Source organism: Lupinus angustifolius, chromosome LG16 (genome assembly GCF_001865875.1).
Source record: "Lupinus angustifolius cultivar Tanjil chromosome LG16, LupAngTanjil_v1.0, whole genome shotgun sequence".
Lineage (NCBI taxonomy): Eukaryota > Viridiplantae > Streptophyta > Magnoliopsida > Fabales > Fabaceae > Lupinus > Lupinus angustifolius.
In genome coordinates this window covers 18992765-19017853 of record NC_032024.1, presented here as the reverse complement: position 1 = coordinate 19017853, position 25089 = coordinate 18992765, and the positions used below count along the sequence as shown (strand labels likewise).

At 33.9% G+C, this 25089-nt stretch overlaps 2 protein-coding genes across 2 annotated transcripts; both read left to right on the top strand.

Annotated features, from left to right (window-relative positions):
• On the top strand, nucleotides 1805-8369 carry LOC109329986 (condensin-2 complex subunit D3). The gene is made up of 9 exons (XM_019563923.1): nucleotides 1805-3416; nucleotides 4145-4885; nucleotides 5451-5945; nucleotides 6044-6135; nucleotides 6405-6492; nucleotides 6655-6769; nucleotides 6864-6990; nucleotides 7073-7247; nucleotides 7408-8369. The coding sequence occupies exons 1-9, from the start codon at nucleotides 1929-1931 to the stop codon at nucleotides 8101-8103; spliced, it is 4017 nt and encodes a 1338-aa protein (XP_019419468.1). The 5' UTR covers nucleotides 1805-1928; the 3' UTR covers nucleotides 8104-8369.
• LOC109329987 (chaperone protein dnaJ 49-like) lies at nucleotides 8932-10622 on the top strand. Its single transcript, XM_019563924.1, has one exon. It carries the CDS (start codon nucleotides 9167-9169, stop codon nucleotides 10235-10237), a length of 1071 nt encoding a protein of 356 aa, XP_019419469.1. The 5' UTR covers nucleotides 8932-9166; the 3' UTR covers nucleotides 10238-10622.

Here is a 25089-nt window from a genome sequence, read left to right as displayed (position 1 = left end):
ACGACCAGATAGAAATGAAGTAATATCTTTTACTTTCAAACCATTAGAAGACTAATATAATATTTCCTTCCATCTTTACAACTCTATGTTAACTCTAGAATATGGTATAATTGTCAAATTCTAATAAGTTAACTCGTAGTGAATGACTTAAGAAACTCATTTCTTCATTTATTCAATTTCCCTTGGCCAAGGTTTTTATTTCTATAGAGTTCAAACTCATTACCACGAGTTGATGGATTCTTTCTTGATTAGTCACTAATTCTACAAGGATTTAATTATCCCAATAATCATTCAACTAATATCATAAGGCATTAGGTGTCCGATATCAAAATATAATAAATAACTTGTTAATTACTATGATAATCTCAAGTCTAAGGAAAATATATATTTCTTCACAAGAATATCCTATTGACAATTCAAAGGTAATATATTAATCATTAGGAATTTTCCTTTGAGTCAGTTCAATGGTCATATCTCTATATGCACCATTTATATGTGTTATTTAATAAATGAGATATATTAATCATTATCTAATAAAGACCATTACACATATATTGATCTATCCGGATTAATAGTATCCTAAGCTCAATAATCCTATGATCAAGAGCGATTTGGATTAAAATTATAAAAGATTTATTTCTCATTATTATAATCTCTATTATAATAATAAATCTCTAATTTTAATCAAGGATCTTTCATATTAATTATTTTGATAAATAATGAATATGATATTAAGATGATAATACATATAACTTTATTATTATAAACATGACAAATTGGTTCTTAGACATACATTATATCCCAACAGTTGGGTTCTACCAACGCTTCATTAAGGACTTCTCCAAAATTTATAGGTCCCTAAGCAATATGCTAAATAAAGACTTTCCCTTCCATTTCGATGAGTCTTGCCTTAACGCTTTTGAGGAGCTTAAGCGAAACCTAATTACCGCTCGGGATGACAACATGGGGCTTGGCCCGACGGGCCAGCCCGTTTGATTGACATTTTTAGTAGGCCGGACCGGGCTAACCCGTATTGTCACCCATAAACTTGGGTCTCCATGTTTATCCATGAATTTCTGTAAAAGAGAAATACATGTTAGTGGTCAGTAGATAAAGTATGTAGCTTTGCTCAACTACACCAGTTGTTGTCAATGGTTGAGATGCATTATCATCACTTTTGTTATGGACATTTTTAAATATTAGATGTGCCACATATTTAGTATCATGCTTAGTAAATTCTAGTATTAAAACTTCAATTTGACTTTCATAAATGTCTATCTTTTTTGTCAAATAGGAACATTGTACTAGAGAGGTAAATCATGTTCCATCTCACGTAGCTATTTCCATTAAAGTTCCATTTTCAACAAGGCATGTGGACCCATCAAGCTCAAGATGATTGTCTATGATACCTCGTCATGACAACATATGATCAAATTATTTGTTCTAATGATTTTCATTTTGTTATGAAACCGAGAATTAAGAATGTAATTATCATTTAAATACATTAAATTTTATCAATAAGAATGTAACTATGAACATTCCCCATAATACCATGCATAAACCTTTGGTTAAGCATGTGTTTAGTTGAGTTTGTTCATGAACATTCCCCATAATACCAATTACACATAATTTTTTCTTGCATGCATATAATATTTTTCACCAATAAAAAAACATTTATTACATCTCAATAACCTAAACAAAAACATGTGTAACAAATGATATGAACAAAAACACAATAAATAAATACCTACAAAATCATATGAAAAAACTTCAGCAGAATGAAAATGTAGGAGTGAAAGTATAAATCGAAATCATAAGCCTATGGAGTTTGTTTTGAGCGGGAATGTGAATATTCAAAAAGAGTTACACAGACGAAGAAAAAGGGTACGGTGTTGAGAAGACAGAGTAAAACTTCGTTCCTTCTTTCTATGGATCAAACCATATCTCGCATAGTGGCGGAGCTCGACGACCTCCGCCACAACAACCACCACCAACCACCACCTCCTCTCTCCAACGAATCCCTCTCTTCTCTCCAACTCCTCCTCTCCGACGAAGAAGAAGAAGAACCCTTACCCCGTCTCTTCGATGAGCTCTCCTCCAAATCCCTCTCTCCCTCCGCCCTCATCTCATCGATCTCCTCCGCCATGGACTCCGGTTCCCTCACCGCTTCCGATGTCTTCCTCTCCTTACTACTTTCTCAAAACGCGCCCGTTTTCACTCTTTTCACTCCAATCTCGTTTCTCTGCTTCCTTCGCTCACTTCGTCGCTCTTTCAAAAACCCTCCACCCGGTAACTCAGCCCAACCGAGTCAGGAGGGTTCGGTTCCGAGGAAGAACGGGAAGAGAAGGCGCGCTGGGAAGGGTAAGGCTTCGAGGAAGAGTAATGGGTCGCGAAACGACGACGTTGGAGGGGTTGATGTTGATTTTAGGGTTTTGATTCTCGTGTTGGAGAAGCTTGTGATTGTGATGGGTTTGATTCATTTGGATAGGTTTCCGGAGTCTCTCAAGTCTTTGGTTCAGACAATGTGTGAAATTCCGGTGACCGCGCTTGATTCGTGTGGGAATTCAAGGCAACATGGTAAATTGGTGAATTTGTGTTCTAGGGTCTTGTGTGAAGTTTTGAAACCTGAGCATGGTGAGCCTTTGAGTACTGCTCCTGAGGTGCTGAAGTCTTTGACTTTGTTGATTCTCATGCCGAAATCGCAAGCTAGGACTTTTGCTCTTGAGTTTGTTGTGAGGGAGATGAGGAACATGGCTAGAGAGTGTGATGGGGTGAAGAAGGCTTTGGTTAATTTTCCTAGGTATTTGGTGAACAAGGCACCAGAGAAGTCGGAGCCTAGAGCATTGGCAGTGGAATCAATCATGGAAATTGTTCGTGTCATGGGTTTTGAGGATCAAATCGAGTTCGTTAAATATGTTGTGCAAATGTCTAGAGGGAAATTAAATCTTAGGCTTTTGGCGGTTGATCTTATTTTGAACCTTGTAATGTCGTTGAAGGATCCATTGGGTGTGAATTCGGAAGATGAAATGAATGAGCCTTGGGGGATACGGTGCTTGGAGGCGTTGGTGAAGCGTTGTAATGATGTGAGTGCTGTGATTCGAGCTCGGGCTTTGTCAACCTTAGCTCAGCTAGTGGGGTTTCTATCAAGTAGTGCTGATTGTAATGTGATTTTGAAACAGTTTATGGGCTTTGGTAAGGTTAGTGATAATAACGCTGAAGGTGGAATAAATGATATGGTGAGGAGAAGGTGTATGGATGATAAGGCAGTTGTAAGAAAGGCTGCTCTTCTACTAGTTACTAATTTGACCGCCCTTCTCGAAGGTGCGATTGATGAAGTGGTGCTCAAGACAATGGGCATGGCGTGCTCGGATCCACTTATTAGCATGAGAAAAGCAGCAAGTGCAGCCCTTTCAGAGGTAGTTTTAGTGCTTGTTATAATCACATTTTAGCTGTACTATATTTAAGGTGAAACTTGCAGGCCGATGAAAACTAATGTAAAATTTAATAACTTAGAATGAAAACTTAAGTCTTGATGAATTAGTGGGTTCTATTTAGATGTGTAGCTACTAGCTAAATAAGAATATCTTTGTCATGAGAACTTTAGAGTTTGTTCGGGTTTATAGTATCATTGTTGTGAGCATCTAGTTTTTTATGGAAATGGAATTGAATAGAAACACCAGCAGATACGGGAAACTTTTTCATATGATGCTTTCTTCTGCACCTTTCTCTGCTAAGTGGTTGTGAGTGGTTACAAATAAGTTGCATTTTAGAGGTAGCAATGCCATATATGGAAATCATATGGGACGTATAACATGTAATGTCATCCATTGTGATTTATTTGTTCCAATAGATTAACAATACATACTCGGACTATATTTTTCTTCATGAAGTTTCAAACGATAAAGTTTGATGGCTAATTTGTTTGATAGCTAATTTGTTTGATAGATGTATCTTATAGAATATAGATAGTAGTTTAGCTTGAGTTGATTTGGAGAGTTTGGTCTGTTATAAATGATTTCTAAAATATTTCTGAATTTAATAATGATAAGAATCTCCAAGTCCTTGAAAAAGTCTAATTTTTCTTTGCTCATCGTTTCTTCTAACAGATAAGTAATTTTATGAAATCTACTTTTACTATATGTAGGCTTTTAGAAAATTCTCTGCTGAAACAGTAATAACTGAGTGGCTACATTCAGTTCCACGTCTTATAGCTGACAATGAAACTAGCATCCAAGAAGAATGTGAGAACATGTTTCAAGAGCTTGTTTTGGACTGGATATCTAGAGCTGCATCTGCTATCCCTCCACACAGTGAATCCATTTCTAAGAGAAAAATGAAAGAAAAAAGTTTAGATGTAGAGATGGAGAAGCTTTTTCCTAAAGGAGTTTTCTATCTTCTGAGAGAGATTTGCAATGGAGAGGTGAGCCCTTGGGTGAAGAAAATTTGCTCTAACCTGGGAAAAAAGAAACGGCTGAATCGCAAAATTGTTATTGCACTTCAGAATATAATTAGAGTCTCAGAATCTATCTGGCTGAGCCATTCCATGCCAATCGAAAAATGGACAGCCCCACCTGGTGCTTGGTTTCTTTTATCAGAGGTGTCAGCATTCCTTTCAAAAGCAGTCGACTGGGAATTTCTCCATCATCATTGGCAGCTTCTTGACAAACATGAAGTGGAAGGTGAGTTTAAAAGCCCATTTGTACAAAGAAATGCATTTGAAGAGGAAGAAAGCATAGAATGCAATTCTGTTGCCTGGGCTAGTGATCGAGTTTTCCTCTTACAAACAATCTCTAATGTTTCTGTGGAGCTGCCTCCTGAACCTGCAGCTGATTTGGCTCATAACTTGCTCAAACGGGTTGAAGAATTCAATATGCATACAACAGAGGTAACCATTACATGAAATTAATGATAAAATTCATTGTTGACTTGTCACGGTCATGCTGATGCTTCTTTCATTCCTAAATGCCTTTCTGGATGGTATGAATGTCTGATATTGTACCATTGTTGACCATATGGTCTTTTAAGCAGTGTAAATGCGTTTCTTTAGTTTAATTTTCATGTTTGACATCTTACACCGGGTCTTGGAAATTTTGCTCTTTCTGATGCCATAATATAAAAATTGCACTCTAATATGCCATAATGTCCTAATAATATAACTTCCATGATTATCATAGTTTCTTAAGCAATCAACCCTGCACTGTATTTAAATATTAAGCAGTATCATCATATTTAGATCTGTTATATGTACAGTTAATAGAATAATTAATTTCATAAAAAAATGGGATCTGGTAAACAATAGAAAAGAACAAAAGAAATGAAATCTGCATAGAAATCAAGATGGCTAAGTTAATCTGGGAATTATAGAGGTAGAACAGAAAGTAATAGGACAGTAATTTAGATATATAAGTTTCTAAGATTCACTATTACAAATTGCTATTTTTGCTTGAAAGGTTGATGCTCATGTAAAAGCGCTTAGAACATTGTGCAAGAGGAAAGCTTCAAATCTCATGGAGGCAGAAGCATTAGTCTTGAAATGGGTACACCAAGTTCTATTCAGAGCTACTGCAATAATTGATAAGTTCATTTCACAGAATTCAGTGCAAAATCCAGAAAGTACCTTTTTTACTCCACCTAGAACTGGTGGTAGAAAAAGCAGGAAATCAGTAGCAATGTCCAAGTCATTGTCCAAAGCAACTACAGCAATTTATACCATTGGGTCTTTAGTTATTGTCTGCCCATCTGCTGATATAAGCACTGTAGTTCCGTTATTGCATACTATAATCACTTCAGGGAGCTCTGGTCCTAAATTAGATAAGTTACTTGGCCCTACGACCTCTCTACAACAAAATGCTCCTTCTTTTTATATTCAAGGGTGGGTGGCCATGGGCAAGCTTTGCCTTGCTGACGGGAAGCTTGCAAAGAATTATATTCCTCTGTTTGTACAGGTTGGTCCTGTGACCTACAATTGTTTTTGGCTCATGGTCTGTTATATGTTGCCCTGCTTTCTAATCAAAATAATTCTATTTCGAAATATATGTTGTAGGAGCTTGAGAAGAGTGAATCTGCAGCTCTTCGAAACAACATTGTGGTGATGATGGCAGATTTTTGTGTTCGGTACACTGCTCTTGTTGATTGGTAAGCCTCGTAAGAAATGATGCACTAAAGTGAACTTGAATGAGTTCAAAAAAATAATAATGTAAATGAAAATAATGTCTAGTAAGTAGTCCTCCTCTGGTATACAGTCGTCACTGAATGTATAAACAGATGAGTAACTTTTACCCTGAGGTCTGGGCAGGAGTTTATATCAATAGTCCAATATGTCACACTATACGGAAAATATAAATTGAATGATATCAAGTAAATGTTCTTTGTTTTACTAACTTATTTCTCATGGAAGCTATCAGTTACATAACAAAGATCACAAGGTGCCTCTTGGATCCTTGCGAACTTGTAAGAAGGCAAACATTCATATTGCTCTCGAGATTGTTGCAGGTATTTTTTTCTTGCTTCTATGATTCACCTGCCTCTATTTCGTAGTTTGTTTCAGTTATTTTTGTTACCTTGTTATTATCATATAACAGATGGAAAGTAGGAAAAGGAGATAGATTCAATAAAAAAGAACTATATGCTAAAATATTATTTCCTTTTATCTAGAGGGATTACGTGAAGTGGAGAGGAGTGCTATTTCTTCGGTTCCTTTTATCACTAGTGGATAGATCGGAGAAAATTAAGCAGTTAGCAGATTTTCTCTTCGGGAATATTTTGAAAGGTTTGAAGCCTTACCTTAATAAGTATACTTGTAGTTATATAGAATGAATAATATGTTTGTTACTGGACTTTGACTATTGTTCTTTTTCCACCAGTCAAGGCTCCACTTTTAGCATATAATAGTTTTGTAGAGGCTGTTTTTGTTCTGAATGACTGCCATGTCCATAATGGACATCGTGAGTCCCATAGCTCACGAAAGGAAAGCCAACTTTTTTCCATCAGGTGGGTCCCAAATTAGCAATCGTTAAGACAGTTATTTAGTTGATAAATTGTGCTTATATCAAATCTGCATTGTTCTCTTCAGCGGTGCAGATGAAGAGTCAAGGTCTAAAAGAATGCACATTTATGTTTCTTTACTAAAACAAATGGCTCCTGAGCATCTTCTAGCAACTTTTGCCAAGATATGTGCAGAAATTATGACTGCAGCTTCTGATGGTATGCTGAATATAGATGATTCAACAGGACTGTCTGTTCTACAGGTATTAATTTTTCCAGCAATGGTCACCAAATTGTCCTCAGTCTATATATTTACGCAATTCCCAGTGCTAGCAGATATGAATATGGAGGGGGAGGGATACAGCATTGTCTTGTTTCCTATTCAATTTATGCTAAAAAATCATAATGTTAATTGTGGATCAGGATGCTTTTCAAATTCTTAGCTGCAAAGAGATTCGCATTCCATCGACACGTGCACCATCATCTGAGTCAGCAGAGATAGAAGATGAAGGGGGAGAAAATGGAGCTGCAGCAAGAGGAAAGGCTATAACTCAAGCAGTGAAGAAGGGCCTTATCCAAAACACAATCCCCATATTCATAGAGTTGAAACGTCTATTGGAAACCAAGAACAGTCCTCTGATAGGGTCTCTCATGGAGTGCCTCCGGGTTCTTCTCAAGGACTACAAGAATGAGATTGATGACATATTGGTTGCTGATAAGCAGCTTCAGAAGGAGCTTATCTATGACATGCATAAATATGAAGCTGCAAAAGCTAAAGCAACAGTTGCTGAGGCTGTGGCCACAAAGCCAAAACCAGGTGCATTTCAATCACCTGATGCTTCTAAAAACCTGACAAAGACACAAGGACAAAGCCGACATGTAAACAAGTTTCCAAATGGTTCAAGAGTTGCATCAGCAATGGCAGATGCAGCAGCAGCGGCAACAGCTCGTTCCGTGCGGGAAATCAACAAGGGGACAGGGACACGGCCACTTAGTTCTCTGAGTGTTCCTAAAGTCAGGTCTTGCACTGGTTTAAGCAATTCTAGAGATGATAAGCGCATGGATGTCATAGAAGCTGTGAAGAAAAGACAGTCTTTTGATTCTGATGAAGAAAACTAACATCACATTTCTCTATTTGTAATTTATAATAATTTCAGGTTTCCTTTCTCTAAGTGCCATTGGAGCCTGAATGAGGGGTCTTTCATGACATGTATGAGGGCTTATTGCTCCATTCCCATCTTTTAAGGGCAACTGTATCATTAAACCTTTGGTCTTGTTGAGAGGTTATTCTTAGGACATAAATTTCTCTTAGCACTATCCTAATATCCTTTGCCTGACATATTAACTTGTGAGGAATGAATTCTATTAGAAAATAATATTATTTATTTAAGGCATAAATATGAAATGTAAAAAATAAAATAAGTCTATCATATGAATCAAATTGTTAAATTAAAATCTTTAAGTTATGACATCAGTCACTTATTAAAATGAAAATTTGGACAAATTTAAATCTATTCAAAGCATAGATATATTAATTCCTAATTTATGGAAATGAATAACCTGACAAACTAGAAATTTATTTCTCTTGTGAAAAAAGTGAAATAAAAATATATGATATCTTAATCTCTATAAACTTATTGAGTAAATGATATTGACATTTATTTTATTCAAATTAACAAATTAAAATAAAAATAATAAAAGTGTAATTTACAAAATCAAGCTAGATTGGTTAATACTTTTTGGTCCTCACATATCACATTACTTTTGCATAAGGAGTGAATTCAGTCCACTGCATCTCTTGATGATAAGTGGTATAACTCATAAAAATACTTTCAATATTTTTGTATAACTTGAAAGATAATAAAAAAAAGTGAAGACTTTAATACTTATTTGGAAGAGCATAGGTACAAGAGAGATTAATTACAAAAATGATGACAAGTACCAAAAAAAAATCACATAAGTACAGTGGTTTCAACCTTCAACAGTAAGAAAAACTGAGTGGGTCTATTAGTCATAGATAGCCCCTTCTTCTCTCATTCAATTATTCACTTTTTCTTTCTTCAAAATTTCATCCTTTTCAATATAGAAAGATGAATCAGGTTTCTAAATCTTTCATATTTCCCTTGTTCCCAATTTGTTTTGGTTTCTGAAATCTGAAGAAATTGATTGAGTTAGGTCAAACATGGATGGTAACAAGGACGAAGCATTGAGGTGTTTTCGTATCGCGGAGGAAGCAATCGCAATCGGTAACAAAGATCGCGCCCTCAAATTCATCAAAATCGCACAACGTCTCAATCACAATTTACCCCTTGATTCCTTACTAAACCAATGCCACCGCCTCGATTCTCAATCCTCCTCCGTCACAAATCGCGCCACCGCAACCACCAGCGCCGCGAAGGCCGGAGCAGCGGATAACGAGGGTTTAAACGGTGAGAGAAATTACAGTGATGAAAATGTTCAATTGATTAGGGAAATTAAGGGGAGATCAGATTATTATGCTATTCTAGGTGTTGAGAAAAGTAGTTCTGTTGAAGAGATTAGAAAAGCTTATAGGAAAATCTCATTGAAGGTTCATCCTGATAAAAACAAAGCTCCGGGTTCCGAAGACGCGTTTAAGAAAGTCTCTAAGGCTTTCAAGTGTTTAAGTGATGATATTTCAAGGAGGCAATATGATCAAACAGGATTAGTTGATGAGTTTGAGTACAGTCAACAATGTAACACTAATGTTAGGCACCGGAGGCGAAGAACTACCACTGCTCGTGATTTTTTCGAGGATGAGTTCGATCCTGATGAGATATTTAGGGCATTCTTTGGACAATCTAATGTGTTCGATAGAACTCGTGTTTATAGAACGCGAGCAACAACAAGTAATCACAATAGGCAAGAATCTCAGGGTGGTTCGGGGCTTAAAATAATGCTGCTTATTCAGCTGTTGCCATTCTTAATTGTTTTGTTGCTTGCTTACTTGCCCTTTTTGGAATCTGATTATTCCTTGCACGAGAATTATCCGTACCAGATTCTGAAGACGACAGAGGTGTACGGGGTTCAGTATTTCGTGAAATCTCAAGGTTTTGATTCTAATTATCCGTCTGGAAGCCCTGCTCGCGCTAAAATTGAGGACAATGTCATAAAGGATTATAGCAATATGCTTCATCATTATTGTCAAACAGAGATGCAGAGGCGTACTTGGAATAGGAACCTGCCAACTCCTCATTGTGAAAAGCTAAAAAGCTTCCGAGTTGCCTCTGCCTGAAGGTAACATGTATTCTTATTATTCCACAGATGGATACATATCTTTATTTTCTTAGCAATTTTCTGGTGTTAGAATTGATATACTTTGGAGTTGCCTCTGCCTGCTTTGTACTACAACAGTACAACCTTTCCCTAATGTTTAGTCACTGTTTAAATTAATTTGCTGTATGATGAAGGGTTTCTGAGGATGAGGTAATAAATATTGCCTCTGGGATTCCAGTTCCAGACATTTAGCTATATTTTTCACACATTAATGGAGATGTAGTGGACTTTGTTGCTTGTTGATTGGACTTATCTCCTACTGATTACTAAACATATAAAGCTCTATTTACGTTTTGCCTGTGTGGTTATTAAAATTAGCACTAAAGGTGCATTGTTTATATTTGTATTCATATTCACATATATGTCTGCTACTATTTATTCTTCCTCCAGGTCTAGTTTGTTTATAGAAAAATTAGATACAGGATTAATGCCATGTCACTCTAGTTGTTTTCTGTTAAGAGTGATAGGTGTTATGCTATGCTCAAGTCTATTGCTTTGAATGAATCTGCAACATTAGGATACAGAACTAAGTATTAATGATTAAAAGAAAGTTTTTACTATTGAGTTTGAGGTAAAACAAAATGCAAGCAAATTGGAAATTATTACAATTTTGCTCAGATCCCAAAGCACTAAATGACAAGCTCAGGATCTTCATAGCTATTTGTTGCGAATGTGGAGCTAATGGTCCATATAGTCGCCACCATTATGCTTCAAGGCCAAAGATATTTTGGAAGCAACTGACTTAAATGTTGTCAAACATAAAATTAAGAAGACTTGAAGCTGTATTCTTTGTTTCTGACCTGATGAAACAGTCTTCCTAATTGATATTGCAATGGGTTTGCCAAAAATTCCACTAGCATTATGTTCCACCTCTAGATTTGGCACAAAGGTATTGATGCATGCATTGTTAATCAAGCTGACAAGTCCACCTAATGTCGATGAATTCAAAAACCTCTTTCTATTTCTGATTGTTTTTTGAAGACTTCCGAGACCTAGTAGTAGCCAAACCTTGCCCAGAACTTCTTTTGACCCACCAACTAGTCCTTTTATCGGACCCTTCGTGCGACATATTGCATAAACCTGATCTCAGATGGCAACGGAAAGCTTCCTAATACAATTCAAAGTGAAATCTCCCTTGTTGGCTTCATCTATAGCCACTCAAATTGCTTGAGTTTGTTGAGGTACTTTACAAACAAGAGGGAAATGGTGAGATATGCAATCACCCGATTTGCAATATCTTTTCTATAGTTGGAAAGGATTCACAAAGAGTAAGCTCATATAAGAAAGATGTTCATATGTCCGATGGGGCCAAGGGGAGGGTAGCAGATAAAAGTACCTATGCTGAGTTTTTAGAACAATATGGTGTATATACTCAAAATTATGATTGTGAGTGTCTTGGCTTGTTGATGCTGAGAGAAAAGCCAGCTATCCAGTATGAACTTAGAGAAGAGTCATTGATGAGTGAGTGGTTCAGGATCTCGTGTATTCCTGTCAATGCTTTTTGTAGTACTTTTCCTCAATTCTTTTTCTGTTCATTACTTGTATTTAAGCATTGGAATTATGCTACCTTTCCCTCATCTATTATCTTGGTCTGCTTTAATTTAATGTGTTTACATAATTGGACGGCTAAGTTTTTTATATTTATTTTTTAAAACTTTTTGGTGCTAACCTTTTAAAAAAACATTCAGCTTCTCTAAATTGTTTTTCTTCATAAAAACAGTTTTTCTACCATTTGGTCAGATGATCCTGAAAAAACTTCAATTTTTTATTTTAAAATAATTATTTTCGTAAAATAACCTCAAACATGCACCAAATATGATTTTAGCTAGTGAAATCAGTCACGAAGTATAATTTCAAGGTACATTTTTTATACATGTCAGTTCTCTTGTGGAACATAAGGATATATAGGCTAATTGATATAAGAATGTGTCATTAATTTTATAACAATGTTACATAGATACGAGTACAACTACAATTGGAGATATAACATTTGATAAATTAGGGTCAATGTATATAAATATTTAAATAAAAATATATACACATATAATAAATTTATCTTTATATAACAATATAAAATTTCATAAAAACTTCAAAAGCCTGGAAATTTAATATTTTTGACTCATTGTTTCTAGATTCATTCAAGTAATGGCATTTTTATTTTGTAAAAGTAAAGTGATATCCTCCTTTTAAGAGAAACCTAAAAACTTTTGTACACATACGAATGTGACATTGTTATAATGTAGAACTTTTGATTTATATGTGTTACATGTCAATTTTTTGTGTATAAGAGAATTTTATTTTCTAAGAGGATATATCATTAGAAAATGTAAAAACATTCTATGGTTAGTCAAATACAACGACACGTATGAGAAGAAAAGTCAACATGCAATTCCAACAATTAAGAAGACTTAGATTCTAGTTCTAAATTTTGAAAATAAAGTTCGAGAGCAAGTTGGCTTTGGGATTTTGACTTTGTGGCCACCTCTAGGTTTTGAGTTTGATTATTCTTTTAAATTGATTATGAGATTTGTACTTCATTTGTGGTTGTGGAGTTCGACTGTAATATAGAAGGTTTACAATTTCAAAGTGTAAGTGGCCAAAATAATGTCTAGAACGACCTAGTTTTGCAAGTATCCGTATTGAGCTGTATGTGTACCACATGAGATTGGTGTACCTATGAGACCTAGATTTTAGGCAAAGAAGCATCTTTACTGGTTTTTGTTCAATTCATTATCGGCAAAGTTTAAAGACTTCACTTAGATTACAAATATTTTTCATGAGATAATTATATTTGAGCTAAGAACATCTATAGTAGTGGGTTTTTTCTGTACACAAAACTCAAACTCAAATCTTACTTGAAGAGAAACAAGAATGTTCAACTTGAATGTTAATAATGATGACTATTTTAATCAAGCTAAATTCAAGAGTTAGTTGTATATTTTTGTAACAAAAATATGTCAATTTGCACTTAGCTATTAAATTATTACTAAAAACCCATGCAGCCTAGTGCTCCAATCCTCAATGAACTTAATTTCACTTCAACTCAGACTAATGGAGGTCTAAATTCTAAAATGAGCTATACAGATTGAGAATCTTAGAACAAAAAAGTTATTCATTAAAGATTTAGTAATTCTTGATTAAGTTGACCTGATAAAGAATTATGATTATTAATTCTCTAAAATGACCATCACTGATTTTAATGCCTCTTTAACATGAGCCTATTTCAATGCAATTTTAGCTATCTTTAGTTTTATCTTTTCTATTGTATTTGATTTTTGTTTCTTTGCTTTCATTTCCTTTACTTTCTTTCATTTCTCTACTTTTCTTTTACTTTTACATTAAGTTACTATTTCATTCATATTATTGCAGTTCAAAATTCAACTAACAATCCATTTCAGGTAACATGATCACTGCACAAGCTTATAAGTTATAACTCACCTATCTATTCACGTACTAATTTCACAATAGACAAAAAGATAGTGTGTGTGTCTCTATATATGATTATATTTATGCTGAAGTTTTCTGTACTTCCATGTATATTAAAATTAAAATAATTATATATTTCCTCACCCTTAATATTATGCACATACTTCTATCTTCTTGAACCTACTCACTATATTTTGAACATGCTATTTTGAAAAGTACTACATTTAATTTTTCTTCTCAAAGTTCCATGTTTTTATGTAATATCGGGTTCAAATTATGAATGTGGAATATCTTTTATAAAACCTTTAAAAAGCCCAAATGACTCTTGGTTTCGAGTTACAGGTGTCGTCCCAAATAGTATGTCATAATTAATAACATATAACTTAATGTAATTGGTTGAAAAAATATAATAAATTTAAAAATTAAGTATTTTTTTAATTAATCATAATTAATGACATATGGAATAATATGTTTTGTGAGAAAACCTATCATGAACTTTTGTTGTCGTTGATATGCACATATTGAAATATTTGGGTGAACAATTGTTATGCAACATAAGTCTTGTGGAGAAAAAATATTATCCTAATATTCTCCGCTTGAAGGCTAATCGCACTCCTAAAGATGCAAATTGCAACCTTTGATCAAAGAAAAAAATTACAGTTTTGGTACTTTAACGTAATTTGTCTGAGGTTCTATCTTTAATTGTTAAGTGATGGCAAACAGGACTTTGGATTTAGCCAATGATTGAATGAAAATGAGAAAATTGGGAATAGAAATAAAGCTCGTGAAGATATAGCTAGCTTATTTGATTCACAATACATATCTATTCTTGAACGTAAATATGTTGTGAAACTCAAGTGGAATATTACATGAACAAGTTTGTATTATTAGACTTACATCACTAATTTTATATATAATTAATAATAATATAAATATATATAAATGTAAAATTGTATATAATTAGTATTTTTGTATAGTTATATTAAAGTAATAATTCTTTATTTTTTTAAATTGGAGTAAATCAAAACATTAGAGTAATGTTTCATTTTTTTTTTAAATTTTAACCTCGGTTCACTTTTCAAATTATTTTTGTTTAACCAGATTTAACACAATCAAAATTTTCTCGATTCAAAGTGATCTAATCCTTCATTCGATTAAGACTACAAACTAAAACCATCTTCAAGTCCAGACGTCCAGTCAATAATTGAACCGGTTGGACTACCCGGTATGGTCTTCAACATACCACAACCAAAATGTTTTCACATAATTTGATATCCATTATTTTTTATAATATTCTTGGAATGTGTGTATAAAGAAAAATAAAAGGTAAGTGGGAAGTAAACACAAATGCATTCAATAATATGATATTAAAAAAATAGATGTAAAAATAAAAAAAATATAATACTTGGTACTTAAAAACTTGAGGCCCCGGCCATTAGATCTGTAGTGTTCTAAACATCTTATCTGGAAAGAAAATCTTACTCACATCATCTAAATTTCCTTTCAATTCCTATGAGGGATTATCAATTCTTCTTACACTATCCATACAAACTTATACTTTTATTTCAATAGTTCATTCATACAGTAATTGAATGAGAATTGTAGCTTTTAACTACTAAAATTAAATAGGACCTTCTATGTTACTCAAGGCTGCAACGATCCATGAAACTAGAGAATAAAAAACCTACCCTGCTCCTAACCCAAAAGTAGAGACTTCTAGAAAGGAAATAACAGTGATTGAACTTACAAACCCAACAAACTGATCAAAAAGAAGATAATGGAATCACAAGATATTACGTTCACCTATAAGCTATAGGGAGCTGACAGAATAAAGATCCAAGTAAAAGTTGCATTAAGATTAATTAAAAACGAGTAAATAAATTGAACCGCCAATTAAAACAAAATTGAACATAAATTATGCTGCAAAGTGCAAATACAGCATAATACTCTTCAAAACCCTAAAATATATCATTATGCTAAATTGATACAATAAACACCTGATATAAGAACTAATAGGATGGTATTAAAGAAAAAATTAAAATCACAAAAAAGGTCGAAGGGTTAAAGTTATAAACTTGGTCAGTTATTGTTATGTATTATCGTTATGCAGAGAAATCTAAAAACTAAAAACTAAAACCTAAATATGAAAAGAATATGCAGAAGATAGATCAATCAAAATAAGAAACTAATTTTAAAAAGAAAAGGTGGAAACAGGGAATAGCGAGAATACCTAATAACAGTGGAAAAGGGGAAAGGAGAAGAAGAAGTGCAAGGATTTGAGGGAGAATAAGAATTGAGAAAAAAATAGGAACACCGATTGGGTAAAAGGGTTATTTTATAGGGCGGTTTGGATACGAGACAATTACTTTCAGCCACACAACTCATCTCACTCCTAGATTCTTATGATATTTATTCATTGTCACTTGACTTAAAGTATAAACTGTAAAGAAAAAATGTATTCGCTGACTAATAGATTTATATATTATTTATTATTTCTATTTTATTATTATTAGTTTTTAAATAAAAGTAATATAAATAAATGATATATTATATATGTATAAATCTTTATAATGTCAGTTCATAAATATTACATTCTAAAATTTATATACACAATAAGTTATATAGACCATGTATATTTATTTATATTACTGTATTTAAGAGTTAATAATAATTAAATATAATAGTGGATGATTAATGATAATCTAAAAATATTTTACACTTTCCGATGCACAAGTCATATTATTATGGATATTGTTTAAAATGTTAAATGAAAAGGATAAAATTATATTGGGAGTTTGAGTTGTTATCGTTTTAATGTTTTAACCGGTAATTATATAAATCCTACATTGAGGCAAGTTAGGAGCTAGGATATGCAATGTTGAAAACTTATATATATATATATATATATATATATATATATATATGAGTTATCATAAGAGTCACATTTTTAAATGATTGATTGATGGTATTAAAATTATTTACATGACCCTGTATTGTAATCAAATCAATGTCTTATTATCAATACAACAATGAAGTCTTACTTTTATTATGTATTAGACAATGACACATAATATTATATATTGTAAGTAATATTTATTAAAAAATGTTAGAAATATATTTTGGTATTTTGAGTTAATATTATACTGGGGTAGTAATTAGTTTAAACTTACTTACCTTTTGTATAACAAACAATCATTATAAATTTTATTTCTATATTAAAACATAAAAAATAGATGAGTTGGTTAGAGTTAGGCAGTTAAATTTCTTGTATTTTCTATCTAATATGTTGATTAATTTTTTTGTAATCAATCAATTCAATTGATTCAACTAATGGAATACACATTTTTTTCGCTCTTTGATTTCTAATATGGTATAAGAGCAATATAATTATATCTTCCATGATGTGATTTACTCTTCAAGTTTTTGTAGAAGCAAACATGAGATAACACGTGTAATGGAGAGGAAATACTAAAATTCTTATTCTAAACATAAGTTATTTATAGCCTTTACTGTGCAGAAGCAAAATAGAAAAAAACTACATTTCATGGCAAGTTACATGGAATTCAAAAACAACTAACCCAACCCAGGAGAATAAAGCTTATTAAGAACGTGAATAGCAAAAGAGTAACTAAGTTTGACTATCACTCCCTCCCTTAAGCTAATGCATCTGCATTGAGCTTAAACTTCAGCTGCATCAATTACTCCAAGCAACCCATGAAGCTTCACAAATTGGTCTAATGTGAGATGATTTATCATTATATCTGCAATATGTTATTCAAAGCTATAAAAACTCAGCTTCACAGCTCCACCATTTACCAAGCCCTTGAGAAAATGAAATCTTATTCCAATGTGCTTGCTTCGTCCATAAAAGACATAATTTTTGGATAACTGAATTGTAGAGTTGTTGTCACAATGAAATTATGTGCTTCCTTTTTCTTCAGCTCCAAGTTGCTCCAAGATTCTCCTAAGCTAGATACATTGGCAAGCACAAAGTGCAACAACAATGTATTCAGCTTCTTCTGTAGTTGATAGGCTCACTATTGGCTGCCTTTTCAAAGCCCATGAAATTGCTCCAGCTCCCATAATGAAAGAAAAACCTCAAGTGCTCTTTCGATCATCCAAATCTCCAACATAGTTGCTATTTGTATAAGATACAAGACCAACATTTCTTTTACCTCTTTGGTAGAGTATGCCAAAATCATTGGTTCCTTTTATATACCTTAAAATCCTTTTTGCTGCAAGCCAATGAGATGGCTTTGGATTTGCCATGAACCTACTAATCAAGCTTACTTCATACATCAAATATGGTTGTGTGGCTGTGAGATACATAAGGCTTACCACTGCTTGTTTAAACATGGTGGCATACACTCCATCTCCTGTCTCATCTTTTGACAATCGTGTTCCGAGAATACTAGGATTCTTCGGAGTTGCTGCTCCCCATACCAAATCTTTCAAGGACTTCTCAAGTATATCTTCTTTGGCAGATAAGTATTCCAGCTTCATTTTGTATAACTTCATTTCCCATAAAGTATCTTATCCTTCCCAAGTCAGACATATCAAATTCTCTCATCATTGAGCTTTTGAATTTATCACAAATATTCTTATTGCCTCCAGTAAAGAAGAGATTATCTACATAAAGACTAACAATAAGTATGTTACCTCCTTCTTTCTTGGTAAATAAGGTATGCTCGTTGGAACATTTTTCAAACCCTTCATGCATAAAATATGCTTCTATCTTGATGTACTATGCCCTTGGCGTCTGTTTAAGGCCATACAGTGCCTTCTTCAATCTGTAAACTTTGTCTTTTTTTTTTCCTTTTTAATAAATCCTTATGGTTGTTCAATGAAAACTTCTTCTTCAAGTTCCCCATGAAGGAATGCACTCTTCATATCAAGTTGAGATATTTCCCATTCATATTGAGCTACAAGTGCAAGAATTAAATGTATTGTATCAAGTCTAGCCACTGGTGCAAAAACTTTGGTGTAGTATATTCCATATCGTGTGCATATCTTTTTGCCACCAATCTTACTTTGTGCTTTTCTACTTTTCCATTTTCATTGAGTTTGGTTTTGAAAACCCACTTACCTCTAATTGGCTTCACTCATTTCCGTAGATCTATTAGCTCCCATGTATTGTTTTTCTCTATAGCTTTCATCTCAACTTTCATTGCCTCTTGCCACTTTATGCTTATATGTGCTTCTTGGAAGGAGAACGTTTCATTTTCGCTTTCAACCATCAACATCATGAGATTTTATTTTTCTTCAGCCAAATAAGCCCTTGTCACATAATCTCTCATCCATATTGGTTCTCTTCTAACTCTTGTGGCCCTCCCTTGAACTGGACTTTCTTCATTAATGTTGCTTCCCCCATTTTCAAGTGATCTGATTTCACTTGAGCTTCCAACACCGTCTTCATTTTCTTCTTGTTCAACTTCTTCTTCTTCAAGATTGTCTTCTTCATCTTCACACACTAACACACCAGCTTTCCTTTCTTTATCTATTTTACCCCAATCCCAGATTCTCTCTTCTTCAAACATCACATCTCTACTTACAATGGCTTTCTTGGAAATAGGATCAAATAATTTGTAAACTTTTGATTCATCACTGATTCCTAAGAAAACACGATTTTACTCTTATCTTCAAGCTTAGTTCTTCTTTGATCTAGTATATGAACATGAGCCACACACCCGAAGACTCGGAAATATGCCATTGTAGGCCTCACATTGCTCCATGCTTCTTCATGGGTTATATTTTCTATTGCTGAAGTTGGACTTCGATTTTGTACATGCACACACCATTTCACAACTTCTGGCCAAAATAGCTTCGGGACTTGCCTTTCGTTCAATACAACCCTCACACCACTCATGATCGTCCTATTCTTTTTATCAGCAACTTCGTTTTGATGAGAAGTATAAGTGATGTGAACCTCTTGGGTAAAAGGCTCTTGAAACGATCTATCTTGGTTGGTGTATGGCCTAGGCTCACGGTTGAGTTAAGCCTTTGAGTTTATGCAGCGGAAATAACTTGTGTTTGGATAAAAGAATATGGAAAGTATTTGAGGTGAGGCGCCACAAACAATTCAGTTGTTTGATAAGCCAAAGTGATGCTCGCCACAAGAACTTGGTTCTTGATAAAAACTTCTAATCTTGGTTCAGTCAAGAAGGTTTGGAGAATACTCTCACAAGAATATAATCCTCTTTGATTCACAGAGGAATACAATTTAGTTTTGACTCAATGTGTTTATTTCATAGCATGAAGCATTACATATATAGGCAAGCCTCTAAGGCTCCCTCGGTTGGCAACTTAAAGTGCATGCCTTGCACGCTTACATTGGATACTCTAAAATCAATGAATCTACTCCTAATTTAGACTATATTCGAGTAGTAAAAGAAATGGCACATGTGCCTTATTACAATTGAAAACAAACTTAATGTCTTGGCCTATTGAACTTGAATGCCACAGTTGAATGAGCATGAGATTCCCTTTCATCTTAAGTGCACGGCTCAACCATTAAGTGAATTGATCAAGAGACTTGAAGACTTCTTAATGCTCACGAGTAAGCCTTGATGAGATTCATAGGATTCTTCCAATTTTAGCACATGGAAAATGTTGGATTTAAGCCTCCTTAATGCTCCTCGGGTACACTTGGACTTGGCATAGGATTCCTTTGTTAAGGAATGAATTTCCCACGGCTAAGTCTTGTTGAAGAAAGCACTAAATAGCATAGGATGTCGTTGGTATAAGTTGGTAGGTTGCCAACGGCTAAGTCATGGGCATAAAGCACCATTAATGCACCATTAAGGTCTCAAACGGCCATATGCAAATTCCACACGAGCAACTATGCTCCAACGGCTCTAGAATTAACTTAGGATGTCTCTGAATGAATTATACTCAGGTGGATTTAGCTCCAACGGTTCAAACATAGTGTTTAAGCTCCATAAATGCTCCATTAAGCCTCTCCACGGTCACCTTGAAGATTCCCTCGAGCAATTTTCTTCCAAAGACCATAATAGACTTTATTTACCTGCCAAATAATATTAGACAAAGTTAGAATGAGTTTGGTTCACGAAAATATTAAGTTGGTCCAAACATTAAAGTGTTGGTTACACTTTTAGGCTTGTCTTAACCACTCACGAGTCAAATTTCATTATGGTCAATTTTTATGGACAAATTTATTGCAAACATGCTTAGATTAATTAAACTAAGTGTTGGACAAAAGTTAGGCCACACATTTATTATAAAAATTAAAATGACTCAATACTTATTAAATTGGCTAGGCCTGACTCGGTCAGGCTACGCCCAACGCCTGATGCAGCATGCTAGGCGCATGCGCCTCGGTCAGATTTCCTGGCCAGGCCAGTTTGGCCCAGTGCCTGGTGCAACACTGGGTGCACCAAAGTCCCTAACTCGGTCAGAGTTGTCTCGGTCAGGAATTGAACCTGATGCGTCTGGCTCCGTGCCAGGGCCATTTTTGCCGCCTTGCCCAGACCCGTGGCCTGAGTCTTGCGCATGGCCTACTCCATCCTTGGCTCAGTCAGAGCCATGGACCAAGATGCTAGTGAGCATATTTACACCCCCTTGGGCTATTTATGGCTCACCATCATGGATCAACATTATGAGTTGTCCAAGGGCATTTTGAGCCCTTTTTCCCGAGCCCTAGTCATAGGACCACTTATGCCTTCAAGACCACCAAGATCAAGATTAGGCTATTTAAGGTTCATATCAATAAGCCATTGTTATTGTCTTATAATGCCTTGAGTTTTGCAGAATTTGTCAAACTCGTGTGAGGTGAATTCACCACCTCTATCTGTTCTCAAACAAGCAATGTGTCCACCAACTTCTTTTTCAACAATAACTTTGTAGTTCTTGAAGGTTTGGAATGTTTCAGATTTCTCATTTAAAAAATAAACCCAAGCTTTACGTGAGAAATCATTTATAAAGCTTAAGATATACCTCTTGTTGCTGTTTGAGGAAGGCTTGAGAGGACCGCATATGTCAGCATGCACGAGTTGTAGTTTCTTTGAGGCTCTCCATGTGCTTTTCTTTGGGATTGATCTTCTGTGTTGCTTTCCAATCAAGCAAGTGGTGCAAGCATTCTTTTGGAACTTTAGATTTGGTAAGCCAGTTGCCAAGTGTTTGTGACAAAGTATTGAGCCTCTTGTGATTAAGATGCCCGAACCTGCAGTGCCACAAGTGAGCTTCCTTTTCTTTCTCTAGCTCCATTTGTAGACACATGGTCTCCCTTGGTGCTGCAGTGGCTAACATATGAAACATTCTATTTCTACTCATATTAGTTTGCAGGATTAAACCCTTCCTAGAGTGAAATATTTTACATGTTCCATTTTGAATCAAAATTGCTAATCCCTTTTCTTGAAGTTGTCCTAAGCTAAGAAGATTATTCTTAAGCTTAGGAACAAAGTAGACATCTGAAATTACTTGAATGACACCATTAACTTTCATTCTTACACTTCATTTTTCTACCACATCCATTTTCATGTCATTCCCTAATTTCACAGTTTGGAAAAGACTTTCTTCTAAATTAGAGAACCAACATTTGTTTCATGTCATATGGTTGCTACATCTTGAATCCAACATACACCATAATTGAATTTAGAGGTCAATGATCTAAGTATCTTAATGATCACCGTACTTTGCTCCATGTTTTCACCATTTGATTTCATCTTGTTCACCATGCTAAGGGTTCTTCCGAGAAAGTTGTCTACCTTATCTCCTTCTTTCATGGCAAGCAACTCAAACTATCTTCTCAGAGTTTGAAGTTGTGCCCTCTTTACCTTTGTGGAACCTTAGTACTTTTGCCAGATTGACATCCAGATTGCATTCGATATCCCTTTGTCAAGAATTGTCTCCAGAATTTCTCTATCAATAGTTTGGAATAATAAATTCTTAACCTTCAAATCCTTAAACTTCGCTACCTCAACGTTTTTTCTCTATGCTTCACTCGTTAGTGTGGTTCCAATTGTCGGCACTAGTATTCCATCGTCTACAAGACTCCACAACTCTTTGCTTCTCAAAAAGTTTTCCATCATAATGACCATCAAATTTTAGAATAGGTGGTTGCATAAACTTTTCTTACATTTTGTTTGTAGACTCACACACACTTTTCATTCACAATTAGGACCCTTGCGGAGCCCTGATACCAAATGTAGAAGCAAAAATGAGATAACATGTAAAATGGAGAGGGAATACTAAAATTCTTATTCTAAACATAAGGGATTTATAGCATTTATTCTTCAACATTGTTATCAATTTTTCATTAAATCACTTAGATGCATATTCTTTTCTTGGTCATTAATTTCTAATAGAAAACAATAATATATAAAATTTTCCACATTAATATGAATAGAAAAGAAAAAAAAACAATTTAGTATATTCTATTGCACTCGTGAAGAATTAAAAAACTAAGACATACTGATTATTGATGAAATGGGCTCATGTTGAAGTTCTGACAGGTCAACATAAAATCTGTGGTACCACGAGCATACAATTGTAAAAGAATCAAGGCTATGCCAGTTCCAGCTTGGACACGATTTTCACTCAAAATACTTCCAAACTCTAAATTGACATAACAACTACTAATGTTTGTACATGTAAAATATGTCAATGTCCACCACATATAGTACACAAATTTTATCTAGGAAACTGTGATTAATGAAACTCCAGGTACAATTAATATGAGAATAAGTCTAATGTCAAAGGATTTATTGGATGAAAGAGAGTGTTTTTAAAATCCTAGCCAAGAGACCTACACATTTAACCCTTCCAACTAACTTACTAGAACTTTTGAGAAACAATAATAAATAATTGCAGCAAAGATCATATAGGATATCGAAATTTTAATATGGAAAACCTTCTTATTGTGAAAAGTAAAAACTATGGGCATTAGGTAGTCAACCAAATTTCATTTTGATCAAAATAAAAGTACAAGAATATACCAAATTATAGCACAAATCGTGTTTAACAATAAGGCCAAGATCAACTCAACAAACTTGAAATAGAGAATTAAGAGTAGTAGAAGAAACTATAAAATCGGTTAGTAGAAATTATCGATTTTCTCATTGACTCAACCATTCATAATAAAGTATAGAAGTGGTGAACCTTCTTTCCAAATTTCTCCCCAATCCAACGTGATTGATTTTCTCTCCCTTCTCTCTCACTTTTCTATTATCTCTTGCCTAAAAAGAACATGCTCTCTACCTCTAATTTGACCCTTCTCCATTAGATTAAATGATACAAGTGGGCTTTCAACAAATAATTCTTTCTCATATTAGAAGGGAGCCTAAAACCTAACGAAAACAACATGCAACATATACGAGAACACATTTTCTATCCTACATTTGTGTCATTTCATGTGTAATGATTTGTGAATGACAAAAAAATATATTTAATAATTAAAATTTTAATTTAAATACATTTTTTTAACCAATCATAACTTATAATATACAATGTGACACATATTATATAATAACAGACGTGTATCCAACATGCACAAACTAACCATTTTTTCTTCTATGAAATGTAAATATGCTTAATCGTGTTGAGTTCCAGAGTTCTAGAGTTCATATGGGTCAAGACAAGTTTCTTGGTGTAGAGATGGTTGAAGAGGATTTGAGACATATTCTTATCAAATAAATCAATGAGAATCTTTGCAAATTTCATTCATATTTTTGTGATTTAATTTTGAGAGTCTTTCCAAATTCATCTTAATTGTAAATATATTTTTTTATTTCCTTTTTATAATTATGATACATGTTATATAACTACAATTATAATCACGACTATAATCTAAATTTAAAAAGATGAGTATAAACCAAATCTTTTTGTGTTAACCAAAGAAATGTCCTTTTGGGGAACTAATATAAATAAGGAACTACTTTCTATTTGAGTTCATGGTTCCAATAAATATAGCTCCTAAGGATTAACTTTTGATCTTATATGAGCGATACTTTACATAACTGAATCAACTCCATATTTTTAAAGCAAGAATCTAAATTTATTTTGATATTTCATATTTTTTCATGCCTTTAAGGCATCATAGTGAGCAGATCTAACTCAAGTAAGGGTGTGCACATGCACACAGTAGAATTTTTTTATTATATATTATCCTTATAATTAATATTTTTACAACTTTAGTTATATAAAATTGTATAAATGTTACTCATTTATCATATTATCTATATTATAAACAATTGGCCAGGTTTAATAATTTTGGATCAATCATAGACTCAGTCACATTATTTAGTCAACGATCAGATTAGTAAAACATTAGTTGGACTAGTTACATAAGTTTACATAAAACAAATTCTAAAAATTTATAATAATAACTAACAATAATTAATTAATAACTTTATACTTAAAATTTAAATA

Bases quoted from the DNA above. Each gene is read 5' to 3' on its own strand.
- LOC109329986 (XM_019563923.1), top strand. From the start codon at position 1,929: ATGGATCAAACCATATCTCGCATAGTGGCGGAGCTCGACGACCTCCGC. The intron at 4,886-5,450 runs GTAACCATTACA...TTTGCTTGAAAG, and splicing joins TCAATATGCATACAACAGAG to GTTGATGCTCATGTAAAAGC. The intron at 6,493-6,654 runs GTATTTTTTTCT...CCTTTTATCTAG, and splicing joins TGCTCTCGAGATTGTTGCAG to AGGGATTACGTGAAGTGGAG.
- LOC109329987 (XM_019563924.1), top strand. From the start codon at position 9,167: ATGGATGGTAACAAGGACGAAGCATTGAGGTGTTTTCGTATCGCGGAG.